General features: G+C 52.3%; 1 protein-coding gene across 18 annotated transcripts in view; it reads right to left on the bottom strand.

Annotated features, from left to right (window-relative positions):
• Slc1a7 (solute carrier family 1 member 7) overlaps positions 1-19,789 on the bottom strand; it is an 82,441-nt gene that overhangs the window by 10,384 nt on the left and 52,268 nt on the right. For 15 of the 18 annotated variants that reach the window (XR_015452628.1, XR_015452629.1, XM_087214821.1 and 12 more), the window contains 3 exons: positions 17,548-17,627; positions 3,598-3,813; positions 27-152 (listed from right to left, as the gene is read on the bottom strand). Coding sequence is in view for 15 of the 18 variants with exons in the window: in XM_087214821.1 (XP_087070947.1) it covers positions 27-152; positions 3,598-3,813; positions 17,548-17,627 (422 nt within the window). In the remaining 3 variants the exon portion in view is untranslated. The remainder of the gene's footprint in view (positions 1-26; positions 153-3,597; positions 3,814-17,547; positions 17,628-19,789) is intronic. The other 3 variants (XR_015452630.1, XM_087214825.1, XM_087214822.1) reach the window with 1 other exon arrangement.

Below are 19,789 nucleotides of genomic sequence, written 5' to 3'. Positions count from 1 at the left end.
CTCACCCTCAGTCACACATCACCAACCTGAGTCCCAGGGTGGGGCTTGTTCCCTCTGCAGCATAGCTCCTCAGAGCTCCATCCAGTTCCTGAGACGGTAATAGGGAGGGCAGAGCCAAGTCATTACTTAATCTTTGTGGTGTTTTAATAAGACTGGAAAAAAAAAAAAAAGAAGGGACCAGCTCTGCCTAGCGTTCTGCTGCGTTTTTCCTGTGAGCTGCACTGGGAGCACTGGAAAGTTTTCTGAAGTCCCCGCTTGGAGCCCTGAGAGGTGACTTCATGTCTTGGTCGGTCATCCAGGGACACAGCCTGATGTATCCCACTAGAACCACCTTGGAGACTTGGACACTTACCTTCGCAGCACAGTGCCTTTACCAGAACAGGTACTTAGTGAAGGTGGGCTGCATGGAGTGTAGTGACCACGCTGCCTCCCAGGGAGCTCCAGGCCTCCAGCCACATCCTGTCCACTGCTCTCTGCTCTGATCCATCCTTCCTGAGGACAGCATTTCTGACACCTAACATCCTCCCGCTGCTCCCCCTGCCCCTGACTTCACAGACTTTGAGGCCAGGCTCTGCCCTGTCACCTTCCAAGAGCTCTGCTCATGCCCTGCAGCCTCCTCCCTGGCTCTTGGCCTTTGTGTAGAACCAGTGCTGGAAGGGTCTTGAACATCTCTGGGAAACTGAGCCTCAGAGAGGAACCCTGGTCTGGCTGAACCACACAGTAGCTGACTATTGGTAGAGCTGAGATGAGGCTGCAGCTCTCTCAGGTTCTGGTCCCTGCCCCAGAAAGCATGTGGTCCCGGCCCGCAGCCCCACTCTCTGCACAAGAAATGGTAGCGGTGGTGCCCAACCTCCCGCTGTGCAAAAGCCTCAAGCAGAAGGATCAGCTTTCACCATGTGAGCAGCAGCCAAGAGCAGGAAGCACTGTGGAACATCTGACTGTGACACATGTGTCCATGCAGAGACCCGGAGTGGGGGAGGTAGGGCTCCCGGAGGACCTGCTGCTCCCTCCACCACGTGGAAAGGCTGCTTTGAATCACAGAATCCAAGAAACGATGAGTCATAGGCACCAAATCCTAGAAATAACAGATCTTAGAAGTGGGGCTTCTCAAAGTTCCTCATGTCTGGGCTTCCAGGACACCTGCTCTTCTGCTTCTTCTCCTGCCCTTGCTCGCTCCGTGAGCACCACGCAGCCTTCGGTGTGGCTGAGGACCGAGGCTCACCCTGAGCTGCTGTGCCCTGCACATAGGCAATTCCAGCTCCTCCTGGAGCTTCAGATCCCTGCTCCACAGATGGCCCTGTGTCCCACCTGATCTTCACCACGTGCTGTTCCAGGCTCCAGGGGTGGAGCAGGGAATAGACTTGGAAAGGTCTGCACCCCCACCCCCACCCCCACCCCCGCCCTAGGGGCGGGGAGGATATAACTATGTATTCTGGGGAAGGTAACAGGAAGACATAAAGAAATCTATGGATGCAACAGTGTCTGGTGGTAATGATGGCTATTTAGAAAAGCAGAGCAAAAAGAAGGTAATAGAGAGTGAAGGTGACCCTGCAGAGGCATAAGGAAGAGAGGGGAGGAACCATCACTCTCCTCCCAGTAAAGGACATCAGAGAGGTGGTAATGGCACCGAGGCCCAGCCACACTTGATGGACCTGGGCAGAACAGCAGAGGCCAGAAAAGTGGAGGGAGACAGGGAAGGGGGAGTGTGTCAGAGGTCAGGGACCTGAGGGTGTGACAGTGAGGCCTGAAGATGCGTGAGGCCTGGAAGGGGCTGTGATCCAGGACACTACACACCAGGATGGGTCGTGCGCAGGTTTTAGACAGGATCCCGGTGGCAGCTGTGGCAAGGACACTGCAGGAATAGAGGGGACGCAGGTCAGCCCAGGTGGACGCCAAGTGGCAGGTGACAGTGGGTGTGAGAATGAAAGAACAGAAAGGCCACAATGTGGAATACCCCTTTGAGGACTGGATGTGGATTTTGAGAGCTGCTGAGCAAGGGGGCAGGACTCTGAAAAGGCAGATCTATGGGGAAAATGAACAGTTTTGCTTGGCCATACTAACTTTGAGACAGCTGTGTGTGGAATCCAGTGCTCAGGTAAGAGGGGCCCCAGCTGGACTCCAGATCTGGGCGGGCCAGTGTTCAGAGGCATCCCAAGTATGGCTTGGCACCAAGTGTTGCCAGGCATGTAGACACAGAGAACCCTGGCTGGACCTCTTCTGTCTGTAGACCCCTAAGTGAGAACCGTGCAGTAGGCGCAATGTCACAAGAACTTCTGTGATCTTTAGGACAGAAAAGAATAGAACAGAAGCTGGAGATATTCCTGGGGGAAACAGAGGTGGGAAGCGTGGGCTGGCTGCATTGATAGCTGCAATTAGCAGACTTTCTTCACCTCGTAATTTCAAAGTTGCCTCCCACCCTGCTCTGGTCAAGAGGATGTTAGTGCAACTTGCTCAAAGCAGAGACTTGAAAAGCACTCATATGTTTTCATTTCCTCTCTCGCTCTCTACCTTCATCCTAACAAGACGCCCAGATGAGTGCTCTCATGGAATCCTGTTGCCATGGTGAATAAAGCCAGCTTGGCTTGTTGCAGTGTAAAGACCCCGGGCAGCCCAGCTAAACCATTCTCACCAAGGCCATCCTAGAGCAGCTGTTCCTCAGCAGCCTCCTGCAGACTGTGACTGTGCACAGGTCAGCTCAGCAGACCTTGCAGCTAACTGAAGATTCCTGAGGGTCATTTCAAGCCCTTAAGCCTTGGGTGGTTTGTTACACAGCAGTAACTGACTGACACAGAGGGGGTGCAGGGGGTGGGAGAAGAGAGAAAATATACCCTTGGCATCTATCCCCACAGGGGAGGAGAGGAATGCTTCTCCATAATACTAGGCCAGGAGAACTACAGAACTACTCAGAGATCTCAACTTGTGTCCCCTAGGATTTGAGGAATATAGAGGTTAGTGGTTGACTCATGTCCAAAGGCCCTGAGAAAGGCCTTCACTTCAGCAAGGCTACACATAGTTTCCCATGGGCCAGACAGAAGTCTGTAGCCCTTTCCTGGGGAGGAGGTCTTGGGTGTCCAGAACATGGTTAACAGAGTTGACATGGCTAAGTGGGTGGCATCACTGTGGTGGCCAAGAGTGCTGTCCTGGGAGTTAGACAACCTGGACAGACGCCTGGCTCCACAACCTACCTGCTGGATAACCCTGGAAACGTTACATCACCTCCTCGAGCTTTCTTTCCCCATCTGTGAGAAGGGGATCAATATAGCAGGGGAGAGGGGAGGGGACTCATAACTGCTGGCCTTGCCACCTTGCAGGCTGGGTGCCCAAAGCTGCTCACTGACCTGCTCAGGCAGAGGAGCAGACCCCGAGCTGCCCTCAGGTCCTGCCAGCCTGATGGGCAGATGGTGCAGTGGGAGCTCATGGGGAGAACCAGTGCTGGATCAGAGACTTGTTTGTCATTGATTTCAGGGCACCAGGTGCCATGGCCTGTACACAGCCTCCGTGCCTGTGCCTTATACCAGAGCACTCACGGTCCTCTGGAGGCCATGCAGGGCACTTGGCCGTGTGTGTGCTCCCCACCGGGTATGGGGGACAAGTTACCGGATGAGGTCCAGCAGGGCATCCGCTGAGCTCATGACGGGCTTCCCACTCTGCTCCATAGTCTCCTTCTGGGCCGCACCCCCGGGGTGGATGATGGTAACCATGATGATGCCCACGACGACGGCCAGGAAAGTGGTCCACAAGTAGTACGCCACAGTGAGGATGCCCAGCCGGCTGGAGGTCTTAGCATCCAGGGAGGCGAGGCCGGACATCAGGCTGGGAGATTGAAATGGGTCAGAGGCTGTGGGGGCATGAGACCCTGGCCAGGCGCTCAGGTTGGTCCGCTCCAGCCCCCTCCCTGCCATGCCCAGCATCTGCACGTGCCTCAGGGATCCCTCTCAGTTCTAGGCTCCTTCTCATCTCTCTTTTGGCTCCCAGTACAAGGGTCGCCAGCCACAGCTCCAGCTTTTACTGCTCCCTCCTGGCTGCTCCCTTCCATTAAGAAGCTTCCCTCACTCGTCTGACTGCCACTCGCCAGCAGGCTCAGGGCCACCTGTCATGGGGAGTCTTTCTGAACTACCTGCCTCTTCCCCAGAGTCAGGAGCCCGTCCTGGAGCTGCCCCAGCCGAGGGCCTCCTCTGTCTGTCACCAGACTGAGTGTAGATGAGAGGAGGGGCAGGCTTGGCCTGGTGGATCCCCAGCCCCCAGCCCCAGTCTGAGCTCCCTCTGGGCTGGTGGCTCTTGCAGCCTTGCTGAAGGGGCTGTGAGTGGAGAGTAGAGCACTGGCAGGGAGTCGGTGGCCTGGGACCCAGCCGAGTTCTGCCCACTGTCGGCAAACCTGTCCCGAGGCCCCCATCTCCAGAATGGGGCCCAGAGAGGAGCCACCCCCGGGCCATCTTGGGTTAGTGCCTGGGTCCGCACTCCCTCTCCCTGGCTCCTCATCACCTCTGGCCACCCCAACCTGGGTTCTCTGTGCCCCAGTGTGGGTCGCCCCAGTGCTACTATGCTCAGGCTGTTGCAGGGTGCCCAGAGGGAATGAATGGGGCAAGGGGCTGGGCAAGAGATTAAGGAAATGCTGGTGCTTTGTTTTGCTGCCAAAAGCCCTTTCATTCTTTCAGATAAAGAAAGTATTTGTCTGGTTTTAATCATGTAAACAAGAGCAGATAATCCTCCATCAGTGCTCTTCTTATCATCCCACCTCACCCAGCAGCACCCAGCGCCAGGCCCGGTGGGCACAGCTACCCTGTTCCCTCCTACCCTTGCTGGGCCCCACCCACTGCCCCAAAGCAGGCCTGCCCTTAAAACACAGGGCAGAGCTCTCTCCCTTCTCTGGGCTCCCTCACTCTCTGCCTCCACCGCACTGAGCTCCTGTTTCCTGGAAGCGCTTTCTGGGCTGGGTTGGAGTCTAGCTCCTTTCGGGGTACAAAGAGCTGACCTGGGCCTGGCCCAGAGCTTGGCTTGATAGCAGGTTGCTAAATGAATGAATGAATCAATGAGTGTTCACAATCTGCATCTTATCTCCCAGGATGCCATATGTTAGTGATGGGCTCAGAATGGGTCTCAGATATAAATCCTGAAGGGGTCTTAATGAGATTGTGCAGCCAGAGCCAAAGGAAATGGGGGCTGCTGGAGTGAGGGGGGAGTGCTGGGCCTGCTTGGTACATCAGCCCGAAGCCAAGATGTCCTTCCCCCAGTGCAGAGCCCCACTGTCAAGTCCATGTCCAACCACCTCAGGCCACAGGGCAGCCATAGCCTGGAGAAAAGGACCTGCCCAAGGTGACCTGGACAATAGTGCCCAAGTGAGCCAGAATTCGGGCCCAGACTTCAGGCCTGTCCTCTTTCATTCGTGCCCATTCTATGTCGTGCCCTCTGCCCAGAGAGAGAAGTCAGAACCTGTCCCTGACCTCAGGGAGCTCCTCCTCCTCCAGCACGAGTAGGGACGGAGACACCCAAGGACACTGGGATGCAGGGGATGGAAGTAACCACTGGGCAAGGTGGACGCATCAGTACGCCAAGGAAGGACTATCTCAACTAGCCGTGAGGGTTAGCTCTAGCTAGGACAGTCAGGAAGGGCCTCCTGGAGGAGGCGGCATTTGAGTTGGCTCTTAGAAGGTACAGAGGCCTTGGAGGTGAGGCAATGGGATAGCAGAAGGCAATGCGGAGGCTGGAAAGTGTGGTCAGAGTTCAGGTCAGGTTTGAAGTACAGTGATAGGATAGAAAAGATAGTTTGAGCTCAGAAGCAGGGTGACCTTGAATGCCAGGCCAGGGGGACTGGAGGAGCCATCGGGGGACACACAGAGGGTAGAACAAGGGCCTGGCAGTGCTTCAGCATGACTCAACTAGCAGAAATTGCTAGATGTCTGAGAAGGAAGAGCTAAAGATCCTGCAGTTTTGAGGATATCAAAGTAAACAAAGTGTACCGGGGGGTCTCTGAAGTGGTCTCCATAGGAGCAAAAACTCAGGATCTCAGACAAAAAGTATGACATGTCCATGACCAGAGTTCTAACAACCACTACAGGGGTGGCACTGCTGGGGAGATGTTCCTCACTGAATGCAAAGTGGAAAATTAATGACCAGTTAGGCTATGGCCCTGCAGGGAGCCCCAGAGCCTCTTGGGAAAGAGACCCCTCTGTGACAGGGTAGGCACAGTTGAAAACCAGATACCAGGAGAAGATAAGGACTCTTGGGGAGGATGAGGCCTAGTACAGGGCACATGCCAACTCAGGGACACCTACATGTGGGAGGGAGCCTGGAAGGCTCCAGACAGAGAAAGGGTCCCAGCCCAGTACAGCAGAGGGCCGACGGGAGGAGGCCCATCACTGGCCTCACACAGTTCCCTCGGCCCTCTCTCCTCCACCCAAATGGTTTCAGGGGATGGTAGGCCGGTGGGGCAGGTGTGCTGGCAGTGCTGGTGCTGGCAGTGCCAGGGTGACTGCAGGCCATGGCAGCAGCCAAGAGTTGGGAGGACAGGGAGGCACAGGTCTCGTGAGACAGTGCTACTCCTGAACTCCCTGTAAGAGGGAAAGAGGTTGAAGGCTCTGTTTTAAGCCTTGGGAGGATGGGGAGGGGGGCTGTTCCTTGAGGTCCAGACTTTAGAGCAGAGCTGTTAAAGTGGGTTTTCTGAGAACCTGTGAGTTGAGGCAGGGTGGTGGCTAGGGGAGCATTAGATCACATGAACATCCACACGTGCACACACAGGACTAAGGCTCTTAGGAAGAAATGTTAACAGTAGCTTTCTTTGCACGGTGGGATTATGGGTCATTTGTGTTTTGTTTCTCATCTCTCTCCATGTTCTCTATAATTTCTAGAATGAGTACAAGCACACCTCACAGCCAGAGTGTGATAGCCAACCTATCCATTTGTGTAAAGCCAAGTGATGCTGGGTGGTCGCCTTCTCCATCCCCCTTGGGCGTCCCGGGACCTCAGTTAATGCATGACAGACTGCCGAATCCTATGTGAGTTTGCAACTATGTTATCGTTACTGCCTTGTAAACAGGATGCTCTGCACCTGTGTGAGTCTGCGATGATGTTATCTTTACTACCTTGTAAACAGAAGACTCCTCACTGCTGTGATATTTTGTTTTAATTAAACTGTGTGAAACCTCCCCCCACCCCCACTAATTTAGCAAAGTTCTGCTCCTATAAAATTCTGCTTGGGCATCCCCTCTCCCTGAGCCCTCCCCAAATAGAAGAGTCCTTAAAAGGACCCTGCAAAGTGCTTCTGCTTTTTCTGGCACAAGCCACTGTGGAATGCCAGCTATAACAATAAAGGATTCAATTTAATTCAGAGTGTGGAGGATCTCTATAGTTGCAACTCATCCAGCCCCATAACAGAAACTGTAATTTTCCTGGAGTTTACTGTTCCTCCAACACCTGGACATCTACCTCATTCAATCCTTAACCTTTTAAGTCAGTGCTACTCTATAGAGGCATAATGCCAGCTACATTTGTCATTTACATTTTTCTTTTTTCATTTTTTGTGGTATTGGAGATTGAACGTAGGGCCTTTGCAAAATTAATTTCAATAATTCCTTTACCCAGTATATCCAAAACATGACCATTTCAATGTGTCAATATAAAAATGTTTTATACTCCTCAAGTTTTAAATGTTAAGTAAAATTGAATAAATTTAAACTTATCTTACGAGCCACAATTTTAGGGTTCAGCAGCCACTGCTGACTAGTACCTGTGGTCTTGGACTGCCTGCATCTGAGTTACAGCAAAGGAAATCAGAGGTCAGTGAGGTGGAGATGATGCTGGTAAATTCTACAGTCAACATGGGAATGGGCTTTCTGATTCTGGACCCTATGGGGTTTCCCTTTCTCCCACAGTCCTTCTCAGTGAGCAGTATAGACCTAGTTTAACTTCTGGTGGCAGGGGGATAGGGGTATTCTGGTTTGGGTTGACCACGATTGCAATGTAATCCAGGCCTTATAATGGTTTTACAGCTCAGCTAAACCTGGATGGCCCCCTGCTGGGATGGAGCCTAAAGCTTCCAGAGAGAGTGAGAGGTTCCATGGGTCTAACCTCAAACTTCCCTCTGGCTCTGTGATTTATGGTGTGGGACCATAAGCAAGCTTGCCTCTCCCACTCCAAGTGTGGCAGGGTGCTCCTTGGAGCCCCAAGGTCCTTGAGGACTGCAGGGAAGAGCTCCAAGGAGCCTAGAGCAGGGGAATTCCTCCCAAGCCATCTGGCCACCACACAGCGCCCAGGGATTGGGGATCAGGAGATTGGAGTGATTACAGACATTAACCACAGAGGCAGTGGGGAGCTGGCCAGGCTCCCAGCACCCAGCCTCCTCCAATCTGGTAATGGTTCCATTTGCAGGCAGGGGTGGGGGAAGGGAAGCAGAGGCTGCCCGGCTCCTGGTGGAGGGAGAAAAAAGCTCCACCACTGCCTCAGGGCCTGCTCCAGCCACCCAGTCCCCTCCTGCTCCCTGTTGTTCCTTCTGCCTGGAGCTTTCTACCTACCACCCTTCCCATCTCCCCAGATCAGTGCACTTCACTGCCTTCCTTGTCCAAGGCCAGCTGAGACGTCACTTCCTCTGGGAGACCTTCCTTGACTGGCCATCTCTGCCACCGCCCACCCCTATGCTAGGGCACCATGTGCGTCCCGGTTTGTTACAGGGCACTGTGACAGGATGCTCGCCTGAATCCCCAGGGCTCGACTTGGAGTCTGGCATGGGACAGGCTGGCAGGGGGACAGTGTGGAGTGAAGCAGGATGATGGCTGGGACCTGTTCACCTGATCCCCTTGTCCTGCTTCCCAGCTCTTGAGCCCCCAGCTAGGCTGAGAAGCTCCTGCAGGGATGCCTCACTAGCGCCTGGAGCCTGAAGGCAAATTACCAAGCCTTGACTGTCTGTGCCTCAGTTTCCAGTGAGAATAAGTAAGATGAGGTAGTTTATCGTGACAGCCACTCCTGGCGTAGAATCCTGCACATATATTAAGTATACAATATGCTCCAATTGCTAGTGTTCCCTTCGTGTTGTTTGTGTTTTGCGATCATCAGTCACCGCAGACTGGGTGCTCCCCCAGGGCAGGGCTGAATCTGGCCTAGTTCTAGGTGCTCAGAAACCAGGGCCTGGCAGGTCTGGCCACAGGTTTGCAGATGTGGATGCATCAGACTGTTAACAAAATGGCTTGTGGGCTCTGGGGACTGAGAGCACCCTTTGTAGGTTCCCTGAGGGCAAGTCACACCAGCAGGTCTGGCTGCCTTGCTAAGGGAAGCCCTGGCACTGAGTCAGTGTGACTTCAAGGCAGTTGGTACCAAAACCTCTAGGAACAGATGGGGAGTTGGTGATGCAACAGGGCACAGAATAACTATTGCCGGTAGCAGACAGGGTCTCTAGAGGGATGGTTCAGGGCTCTGTTTTCAGCCTTCTTCTTTCTGGTCATTTTTATCAATGGCTGGGCCAAGGGCACTCACAGCATATGGACTGGATTTGGAGGGTCAGGAAGCTGGAAGGAGCGCTAATGTGTCAGATGAGGGACCCCAGCAGGCTGAGGCCAAGAGCCAACTCTGACACAATGAAATAGCACAGACACATGCGGGCTATACGTGGCTTCAACAGCATGGGGAACACAAACTCTGGGATGAGACGGGGAGGGAGACAAAAACTCTACCACTGCCTCAGGGCCTGCTCAGGCCACCCAGTCCCCTCCTGCTCCCTGTTGTTCCTTCTGCCTGGAGCTTTCTACCTACTGAGCCACTGCAGCAGGACATGCGAAGGGGACTTTGGGACTTTCTTTGGGCCCAGTCTGGTGAGTCAGCTGCAACATGGGGCCACCAGAGGGCTGGTGCTCTCTCAGCCTGTGGGGCCAGAAGCCTGGCAACTCATAAAGGATGCCACGTCCTACCCTGAGGCCGAGATCGACTGGGAAAGGGACAAGGGAAGGAGCTGTGACCCACAAAGGGCCGCTCAGGTGGGGAGCAAGTGACAGACACAGGCCTAGGAGTGGAGGAGGAACAGCAGGTGCAAGATGTTTGGAGCCTGGAGCACACCAGACTGGGAGCACTGTGAATGACCAGGAAGCTTTGGGAAACCCTGGCTCAGCCCCAGGAGTAGCTTTCTAGTAGTCATCTTGCCCAGGAAAAAAGCACTTTGGGAGGAAGGGAACTCCCAGTGCCTGGGGGTGTGCAAACAACTTGCTAAAGTCACACAGTTGAGTACGCAGGTACGGGAGTCTGCAGGGAAAGCCTCCTGCCCTGGGAGACCTGAGGGACAGGATGGGGCCTGATGCCGCGGGCCAAGTCTTTGAGCTTTGATCTGCGGGGTAAGTCACCCAGGCTGAGCCAGGCTGGGCCACTGGGCACAACTGCAGGGACTCCACTTGGCATGGGGGGTCCCTGGGAGAGGAGGGTTCCTTCAACCCTTCCAAGCATCTTGGTTTGCTTCTTTCCCCGGAGTAGACAATAGGCCCAGCAGCAGACAGCAAGTGCCAAGTTAGCACAGAGCATCCTTAGCTCAGAGTTCCACTTCCCAGGTGTTCTGCCCCACCCCGAGCTCCAAGCCAAGAAGGCTCAAGCCTTCTAAGACCTGAGGCTGGGTGCCCTGACTCCAGCTGGCTAAAATGTGGGCCGTCTAGTCCCAGCACCCATCTCCCAGAGGCAGAAATCCCCTACTCCAATGTCTAGACATCTCAGGGGACCATCAGCAGACTCCTTCCCAGTCATCCCTACCACCCAGGGCTGGTCAGGCTTGTTAGAAAGCCCTTCCTGTGCCAGCGTGAAGTCTGCCTCAGGGAAAAGGAGTCACCCAGCGCAGCCACACGGACCAGCATCTTTGGCTGCCTTGGAGACTCCATGGGGTTGTGGCTTAGATGCAGGAGGAGGCACTGCCACCCTGGCATCCCCTGATGCCCTCTGAAGCTCCCTCCTTCCCAGGCCCCTGGGCTTCCAGAGGATGCTGCCCTGGGAAGCATTGAATCTGAACTTGAATTGAATGAAAAGCCAGACCCTGAGTGCCGCAGCTGCAGCCCTTGGAGAGCTCAGGTCAGATCACAGACCATTCTCAACTATTTCCAAGACCGAGGGGTCAGGTCCATCCCCAGCTCCACGTGAGCTGATCCCCTACCCCTTTCTTTCCCAGGTGTCAAAAAACATCAGGTGAAAGGGACAGAACCTCAGGGGATGCCCACCACACTGTTGAGTCTACTCCGAGAAGTGACTTCCTCCGCACATCTGCTCGGCTAGTCATGACCAGGCCACGGTTAGCAAGCGGGGTCCAAGGGCTCAGGCTGGGCCTCCCCAAAGACGGCTCTCCCCAGGTGGCATGAGACTCCCTTGAGGGCAGCCATTCTGCATTGAAGTGCAGCTCTTACTGGAAGAGGGCAAGGACATGGAGTCTGGATGGGTGGAGAGTTTTGGAGTCACCAGGCTGAAGGTCTGAAGGTCTGACCCACCATAGCCTGCAGCTGGGCCATGTTTCCTCTTTTGATGAGTAAGGCTCTCGGCTGACCTGGCAAGAGGGCCAAAGACAGTTCCTAGGCTCCCACTAGAAGACTCGCAGATCTCTGCTGAGAGCGGATGGCTGCCAGGGACTCAAGGGCAGAAGCAGAAGCACAGCCCACACCAGACTCAGTCCTCTGGCTGCCCACACCTCCTGTCTCTTCCCACCCAGAGCCTGTCCTGGGGAGCCAGGCAGCTGCCCTGCACACTGGCTTGCAAACCAGACGTCATCGGCTGCTTGGCCCAGGATCATCTCCAAGGAGTCAGAACGTGGATGTTTGGGAGTTTTCTGCCAAACTCCAGTTCCTCAGCAAGGGGGAGAAGGGAGACGGGAGACTTTTTTTCTTTTTTTGGCCAAACATGATTTCCTGATTCTAAGAAAAAGCAGTTTAAAATTCTTACAAGAAACAGGAAAGGAAACAATGCATACATAGGAGCACACACATCCCATACATTCAAGTGCAGACACACACCATACATTCCCGTGCAAACCCACACACCCACACTTAGGCTTCTTTGCTGTGATGTGGAGCTTACAAAACACTCTTTCATGCTTAGCCTCAGTGAATCACAAACACATGGATTCAGTTTTCTTTGAATAATGCCTGGTTTCAGAAACCGAAGAATGAGGAGAGAGGAGAGTTTGGCAAAAAGCAAGTGGAGAATTGGAGGCTATAGCTGGATCCAGATGCTGGTTTAACCACCCCTGATTCCTTGTGTCGCTCTTGTCTGGGGACGTGTGAAAACAAGGTTCAGTTGGCTTCCCAAAGTTGTATGCAAGCGCCGATCTCAGTAGGACCATAAGGACATGGGGAACACACACACAGCACCCGTCTTGTAGATTTGCGGGTGATACTGTATCTATCTTATGGCAGAAGCCGAGTGTTGTAACTAACAGAACTCAAGGTAACTCCAGAGTCTTGGGGTACGGTAATGCTACACCAGTGTCTCTAGCAAGCTCTGAGGTTCTAGCGATGAAAAAGTCACTTTGCAAACTCTGCTCCAGCCCCAAGTGGAGAAGTAAAACAGGATTCCCAAGGCAAGAGGGCAGCATGGAAATTCACATAACATTATGTTGAACGAAAACCAAAAAAGCAGGAGGCAGATTTATTCTTGTGTGGTCACAGGAAGGTATCCTCCAAGAACTTAAAGGAACAGAACGTTATCGCTAGCTATTTTTTGAGCTTGTCTATAAATGAAAAGTGAAAAGGATCTGACAGTATGGCGAGTGGTCTTACGGGGAGGGGATGGGAAAGGAGGACTGTGGACATAAATAAACAAGGGGTAATTGACTTGGGATTGGCAGAGCAGAGGGCTTTGAGGTCAGTCAGTTGGAGCCCAGCCCAGCACCTCCCACGGCACAGGGGTCCTGACTTAAGGACGCAGTTGTGCAGGTCCTGCCCATCACCACACAGCCAGGTAGGGGCTGGGACATGAAAAGAAAGGGGTAAACCTGAACCCACTGGTTATGCAATTGAATAACTGTCTTGTCAGCAAACAGGCTTAACCATAGGGCCCCCACATGGTGAGCCTGCAGGGAGGAGTACTCAGGCCACATGTTGTGTGCACCTGTCCTCCTCGCGAGGGAATTTATCTCTGCAAATAATAAGTTGCCATTTGGTGTATTTGGCTACCTTCTGTCAGCATCGGAGTCAGAGGTCTGGCCTGACTGGCTCTAGGGCCCAAGCATGGCCATGCTTCTGAGTTAATCAGCCAAGGCCCATACCCTGGACCTCGTGAAATCACTGCTAAGAATAAGAACAAACATTTACATAAAAGAAATAATAATGGTTTTAGAATTTGAGTTGTGGAATGATGATTTTCCTCTGTTATCTAAAATGTTTGTAGTTTGCTTACATAATTTGCAAAAGTACAAGCACATCTTTAAAAGATAACTCCTAGTCATCCTGCCAATGTTGCCATGAACCTTTCCTTGCACTCTGCTCCAACTACCCTCCCACTGCCTGTTATTTAGTAAGCATTTATTGGGCACCTGCTAGGTGCCAAGCTGGGCAATGAGAAGTCAGGTGGAAGGTGTAAAGTTGCTTTCTGTGGTAAAGGTGCTATTCTTGTTTAGAAGAAGCCAAACACGGAGTGGTAACCCCACCCCACCCAACCCTCTCCAGGCACAGAGTGGGAGTGACAGAGAGACAGAGGGCAGGATTTCTGGCTGGCCTGGGATCTGGGTAGAGAGAAGGAAGGCAGGGAAGAGACAAAGAGGTAGATACAGCCTAAAGTGATCTCAAGGAGTGTGGGCAGTCTGGGACTTGCTCCCAGAAGGCTGTGACAAAGGTTCTGGGATGTCACTCCTATGATCATGTCATAGCAGACTTTCATCTTAGCAGCTTGGGGCATGAGAGGCTCCTGCTATCCTTCAGGAAGTAGAGACCATGCTGCAGAGTCACCTTCAGGGACAGCCATCAAGAAGCTGGGCCTTCAGGCAAACAGCCAGAAGGGAATGATTTCTGCTGGCAACTCAAAGGGGCTTGAAGTTGGTTCGTCCAGGTGGAGCCTACAGATGAGAACAGAGTCCCCCAGGCACTTTGATACCTGGAACCTTGCAAGGCGCCAAGGAGAGGATTCAACTCAGCCAGGCCCATTGCTGATGCAGAGACCATTGCATGATGCCTGCAGGCTGGTCTATGTCAGCGAGTCTGCAGAGATAACATACAGCAATAGATCGCCAGGAGAAAGCGAACCAGCCAGGAGAGGCCTTACACTTCTAATGGGACCACAACTGTCCTCTCCCCCGACCCTGGGGAAGGTGCTAAGTTTGAGCTACTGAGATTCTCAGGAAGACTTCTTGATTATGGGAGTGTGAAGCCACAGCTGGACGAGGTGGGCTGCATCTGGCTGGGCAGAAGCACACCTGCCAGGGAAGGGACTTGGTTGAGGGGCTGGGCTGGAGTAGATTCTGGGAGAAGAAGGCCCAAAAGTTAGAAGATGCTGAAGTGTGGCAAAGAGTGGCTGAGCCAGGCTCCACCCCAGCCCCACCAGTCTGGCCTTTCTCCCCGGGAACTCCCTTCCAGAACAGAGCATCTCTGTGACTGTCCTCCTACCACCTGGCAGGGTCCTCCAAGGCAGGCCCTGGGGCCTCCATCCCTCATGCCCACCCTTCCTATTGTTGCCACATGTCTACTTCTCATCACCTCTCTGCTGCTGTCAGATCTTCAGTCTCCTGCATCAACCCATGACCCCAGGCACCAGGGAGAGGCCAGTGTGAGAGGGTTGGGGGAAACAAACCTGATGCCTCCAATATCTCACCCACCACCCTTCCCATGGAGGGGTCGTGCTGACTGCTCCTCACCCCACGCCAGGGCCACCTTATGTTCAGCAAGAGAAATGGTTATTCCAGGCAGGAATGCTGACTTGTTTGCTCAGATGTCACTACTGTGCCTAAAATAGGTGCCTGTGTCCTACGATGAGACGCATTGGGGTGCCCATCAGTCCATCTACCCAGTGACACTAAATACATCCAGGTTACAGGTGTTGACAGCAGTGGATATAGGTCATCATTAATAGGTACTAACAAAGGAGGAGTTAGGAGGATTTCCCAGACAAACTCAAGGTAGGTGGTGAACCTTGAGTGAGACTCAGAATTAAATGAAGAGCAGGAGAGAGGCATTTGAGACACTGGGTTAGCTTGGGGGAAGACATGGGGACACAAAAGCCTATGGCATGTCTAGAGATGGAGGACTGGCCAGCCTGATTCTGGCAGCCTTCTGCTGGGCTCTTCAGCTACCCAGGCAGAAGTGGAGGTCAGAGCCCAAGACAATCAGGTTTTCTTAAACCATCAGAACGCTTGTGGGGCTCTATAGCTCACCTGTGGGACAGCCCCTGGTAGTTCTGTGCTGTAGCCCAGGGTGAGGCCTAACTAGTGAATTTGCCAAAGCCGTGGTGATGCGCTCTGCCCTGGGTGGGTGCTCCTGGAGCACACCCGTGCAGGGTGGATGACAGATTGTAGACCCGTTAGAGAACCAAGGAGGGAAGTTTCGGGGATAGGAAGTCTGGGGCTCAGAAATGCATCATTAAACAAAGGTTTAATTCTCCCTTGGTTAGAAAATGTTCAAGCACTTCCTTTTTTATGAACACAGTTGCTCTGCACCAGCCTAAACTATATAATAAACAAATGGAACCCATGAAGACACTGGCTTTTCTCAAGTTAATACAGCTTTCTGGCTCCACCCCAGAGAGAATGATCTGGTCTGGGGGAGAGAGTCTGGGCATTTGAGAGTGCAGGCTGGGCCCTTAGTCATGGGGACACAGCCCAACTCACACAACGCGGGGTTGGTGCAGCTCTAGGACCCAGGCCCCAGATGTCCAAACAGGATCTTTTTCTTGAGCAGCTTCACAAGGCCACACAGCTAACACATGGCAGTGTCAGGATGGGACTAGAGTCAGCCCGACACATGGGGGCTCTGCCTCTACTGGGTCCCTTGAGGACAGACCCTGGCAAAGGGGCACAAAGCTGCACAGCAGGAGTACTGAGTCCCCATCACTGCACTTCGGCTGTGGGGGACTCCACGTTTCCTCACCAGTGTCACTCCACCCTGCCGGGGCAGAGAAGCCTTGCTCAGCCACTGCAGAGACCAGGCCTTGGGCAGCACAGTGCACTGTGGTGATGCAACGATTCACTCATCAGACAGATATTTGGGGTACCTACTATGTGCCTGGCACTTGGCCGGGCACTGACCAACCAGAATTGAATGCCCATAGTGCTGTCACTGATTACCAAGCTCATAGTCCAGTGGAAGTTAAAGAGACAAGCAGCACATTTACAGGTACAGAACAACAAGGAACGAAACTGCCGGGAGGGAGACAGAACAGTGCCAAGTGAGGAAAGTGAGGAAAGGGCCTTTCCTAGGAAATGATGGGTAACTTGAGATCTAAAGAAAGAGGAGGAAGAGGCGTGAGATGTTGGGGAAGTGTGTTCTGGGCAGAAAGAATAGCACGTAGGTGGCCCTGAAGTGGGAGTAGGTCTGGTCTGCTTTGGGATCTGAAACCCAAGGGACTGGAGCAGGTGCGATGTGACTGGGAGAAGGTAGGAGCAGATTGTGCGGGGTCTCCCTGGACCAGGTGAATGATTAGAAGGTTTATTTTAGGTGCCACGGAAGTGTCTGAAGGTAAATCAATGGCAGGGCTTTGTTTCCCACGGGATCATGTGGCCACACATGATCATGTGGCCATGAGTGGAGAGTGGATAGCAAGGGGAGGACCCACAGTGAGGAGAGCAGTGTGGCCACTGGGGAGTCGGGACAGGGCCCACAGCCCCAGGGCTGAGCGGAGGGACGAGCTGCATTCTCCAGAAGAGGCAGAATCAGCTCATGCTGCCGATGACCCAGCTGTGGGGTGAGGAAAGGAAAGAACCCAGGAGACTGGTAGATAGAGCTGCCTCTTACTGACAGCAGGACACCGGAGAAGGAACCATTTGCTGGGCATAATCTCAAGGTACTGATGTTGAATCTGAAATGCTTGTGAAACACCCAAGTGAGGTGCCCAAAAGCTCACTGGTTAATCAGCTGTGGAGCTCACGGGAGAGGTATGGGGGCCTGTACCATACTAGAGCCATGAGGTTAGGTGAGGAGAGGCCTCGGGACCTGAGACACGTAGGGGCTGAGCAGAGGGAGAACCTGGGGTGGAGGGGCAGAGATGGACAGAGACCAGGCGAGGGCAAGGCCGGGGTAGGGTGGGCGTGAGTATTCCCAGAGGGCAAGAGTGGCCCACGGTGTCTGATCTGTGGAGACAGCTTTGGACACAGCACCATCCAGGTCATTGGCGGCCTCGACAAATTCACCATTTCTGAATGACTCAAAGGATGCTTAAAGAAGAGGTGATACCCAGCATGGGCTGCGGGCCAGGGAAGGCTCCCTGAAGGAGGTGCCAATGCAGTGTTTCAGGAGAGCCCAGAAGGGTCAGTCCTGAGCCACCTGAATGCTGCCTGCAAAGCCTCCCACAAAGAGCACCCAGGGGCACTAACTTGTGCCCCTGGCCTGGGAGCAATGCCCCCTCACAAGGAGGAGGGAGCCAAGGACAGAGCTCGTGCACCTCCCACCTGTCTCTCACCTGGAGACCACGAGCGGCAGGATCAGCATCTTCAGCATCCTCATCAAGAGCTCTCCAGGGAACTGGAAGTAACTAATCTCCTGAAAACACAACAGGAGCGGAGGTTACGGTGGGTGGTGCAGAGTTCTCAGTGCTCAGTTCTTTAGCCCTCAAAGCCTGTCTCGTCTGGCACATGGGCACAGAGACCAGCGAGAGATAACTGGCTTTCCAGCCTATCAGCTGTATTTCAATGACAGAGCACAAAAGCATTAAGTGTAGCACGCAGGGGAGAGTAGATGCTCAGTATTCCTTGTAGATAGCAGCTCTCCCTCATCTGCACCCTTCACCCACCTCTCCAAGGTGTAAAACCACCTCATCTAGCAGATGGTAAGTGGGAAGAGGGCAGGGCTGTGTGTTTCCTAAACCCACATTGCCAAGCATCGTACTGGGGACACAAAAACGAGACTTAGTTCCAGTCCTGGAAAAGTTCCCCGTCTAATGCACAGGGAGAGTGGGTCATAAGCAGACTGGAACCAGTTTCTCACTGGGAGTGGTCCACTCTCTAGCCTTTCCCCTCAGGGTGCTGAAAGGGAGAAGATGGATTGGCTGCTGAGAACCCCCACTGGGCAGAGTTCTTACTTCTGCCCCTTTGTGAGCTGCTGGCCAGCTCCAGGCTATCCTGAGTTTTCCAGGGCCCCAAATCCTGGCCTGATCAGCTGTTACCCAGTAACAAGTCCCAGAGGCCAAAGCGACAACAGAAGCAGAAGGGACCACCAAACCTGGCTAAATTTGACTTTCAGATAATAAATAATTCATTCTTTATTTGTTCTTAATACTGTTTCATTGTTTATCTGCAAGTTTAATTTAACTGGGTGTGTTGTTTGTAAAGTTTAAATTTAATGCAAATTGGCTATTTCTGGCAGTGCCCACAGGGGCCCCTCCCAAAGGGGAGGATGTGGGTGAAGCTGGCGAATGGACTTGGAAACACTATCCAGGTTACATTTCATACTTGCAACTATTTTTAAAAACCAGTGCCAAACATAATGATGTGCTAGTGACCTGATGCTTTTCAAAGCACCAAATTATGGTGCTTTTCACCATAATGGTGAAACCTAATGGTACTACTGAGGGGTTTTAAAGATCTCCTTGTCCAGACCTACTCATTCTGTAGACGAAGAAGCTGAGCCAGCAGAAGGAGGTGACCTGTCCACTAAGCAACAACAGGATGGAGAGTCAGACTTCCAACTTCCATTCTACTACCTTTTCCAATGCACTAGAAATTCTTTTTAAGGAAATATATTCATCCGGTCTACATATTTTAAGTTAACGTTAATCTACATGTATATTCTCTAAATAGTGCTCTGATGATACAAAGGTAGCTCCTTCCTCATTTCTCCATCTCCATTCCCCAATTTGGCAGGAGCAGACATCTGTAACTTCTGTCTCCCCTTCTGAACAGTATGGTTTCAATGCTGTTTCCCGCATTACCATTGTGACTATTGAACTTTGCTGCCATGTTTGAAGAGGGCTTATTATCTACTCTCTTTTCTGGGTCGGTAAATATTTAACCCATATTTATATTAATTTGGGGGTAAATCAGTAGCCAAAGTTATATATATATGTATATATAATATATATTATATATAAATATAAAATGAGGATCAAATTCAGGGCCCCACCCATGCTAGACAAGTGCATTGGCACAGAGATATATGTAATCTCCAAAGTTTACAATATTTTGATCATCAAATATCATTCACATCTGAGCCACGTCATCTACAACCATGCCTCCTGGGTTATATAACCTTCATTTCTTTTTCTAAAGTTAATAACCAATGTTTCATTTGCTTTGTTTTCTGTGAACCACTCGTTAATTTCTTCCAAACAATTTAACTTGTTTATTAAAATGTCTGGCCATTTTCTACACACTTGAGCATATCAATTCCCTGTTATCCCTCAGCCCAACAGCTCTGTCTTCCTGGTCTAGTTTGTCATCTTGTTCTTTATGTTGTATCCTGGCTCCCTTGTTTTCTTGGTTTATTCTCTTGTTTTGGTGGAACATCTCCCTTTGTACCTTCTTGAGAAAAGGTAGATAGGAGGGAAACGTCTGAGTCCTTACATGAGTAGAAATGCCTTTGTTCATTCTTATTTCCAATAAGTCACATGTAAAATTCTTGGTCGAAAATAATTTCCCCTCCCAATTTTGAGGGCATTGGTCCTCTGCCTTCCAGTGTTGCTTAAGATGTTCACAGCCATCCTTATT

Source organism: Heterocephalus glaber, unplaced genomic scaffold (genome assembly GCF_053883595.1).
Source record: "Heterocephalus glaber isolate CG9 unplaced genomic scaffold, H.glaber_assembly_v1.0 deba00001451, whole genome shotgun sequence".
NCBI lineage: Eukaryota > Metazoa > Chordata > Mammalia > Rodentia > Bathyergidae > Heterocephalus > Heterocephalus glaber.
Note: the sequence above shows the minus strand (reverse complement) of the source record. Positions and strands in the feature narration are given on the sequence as shown.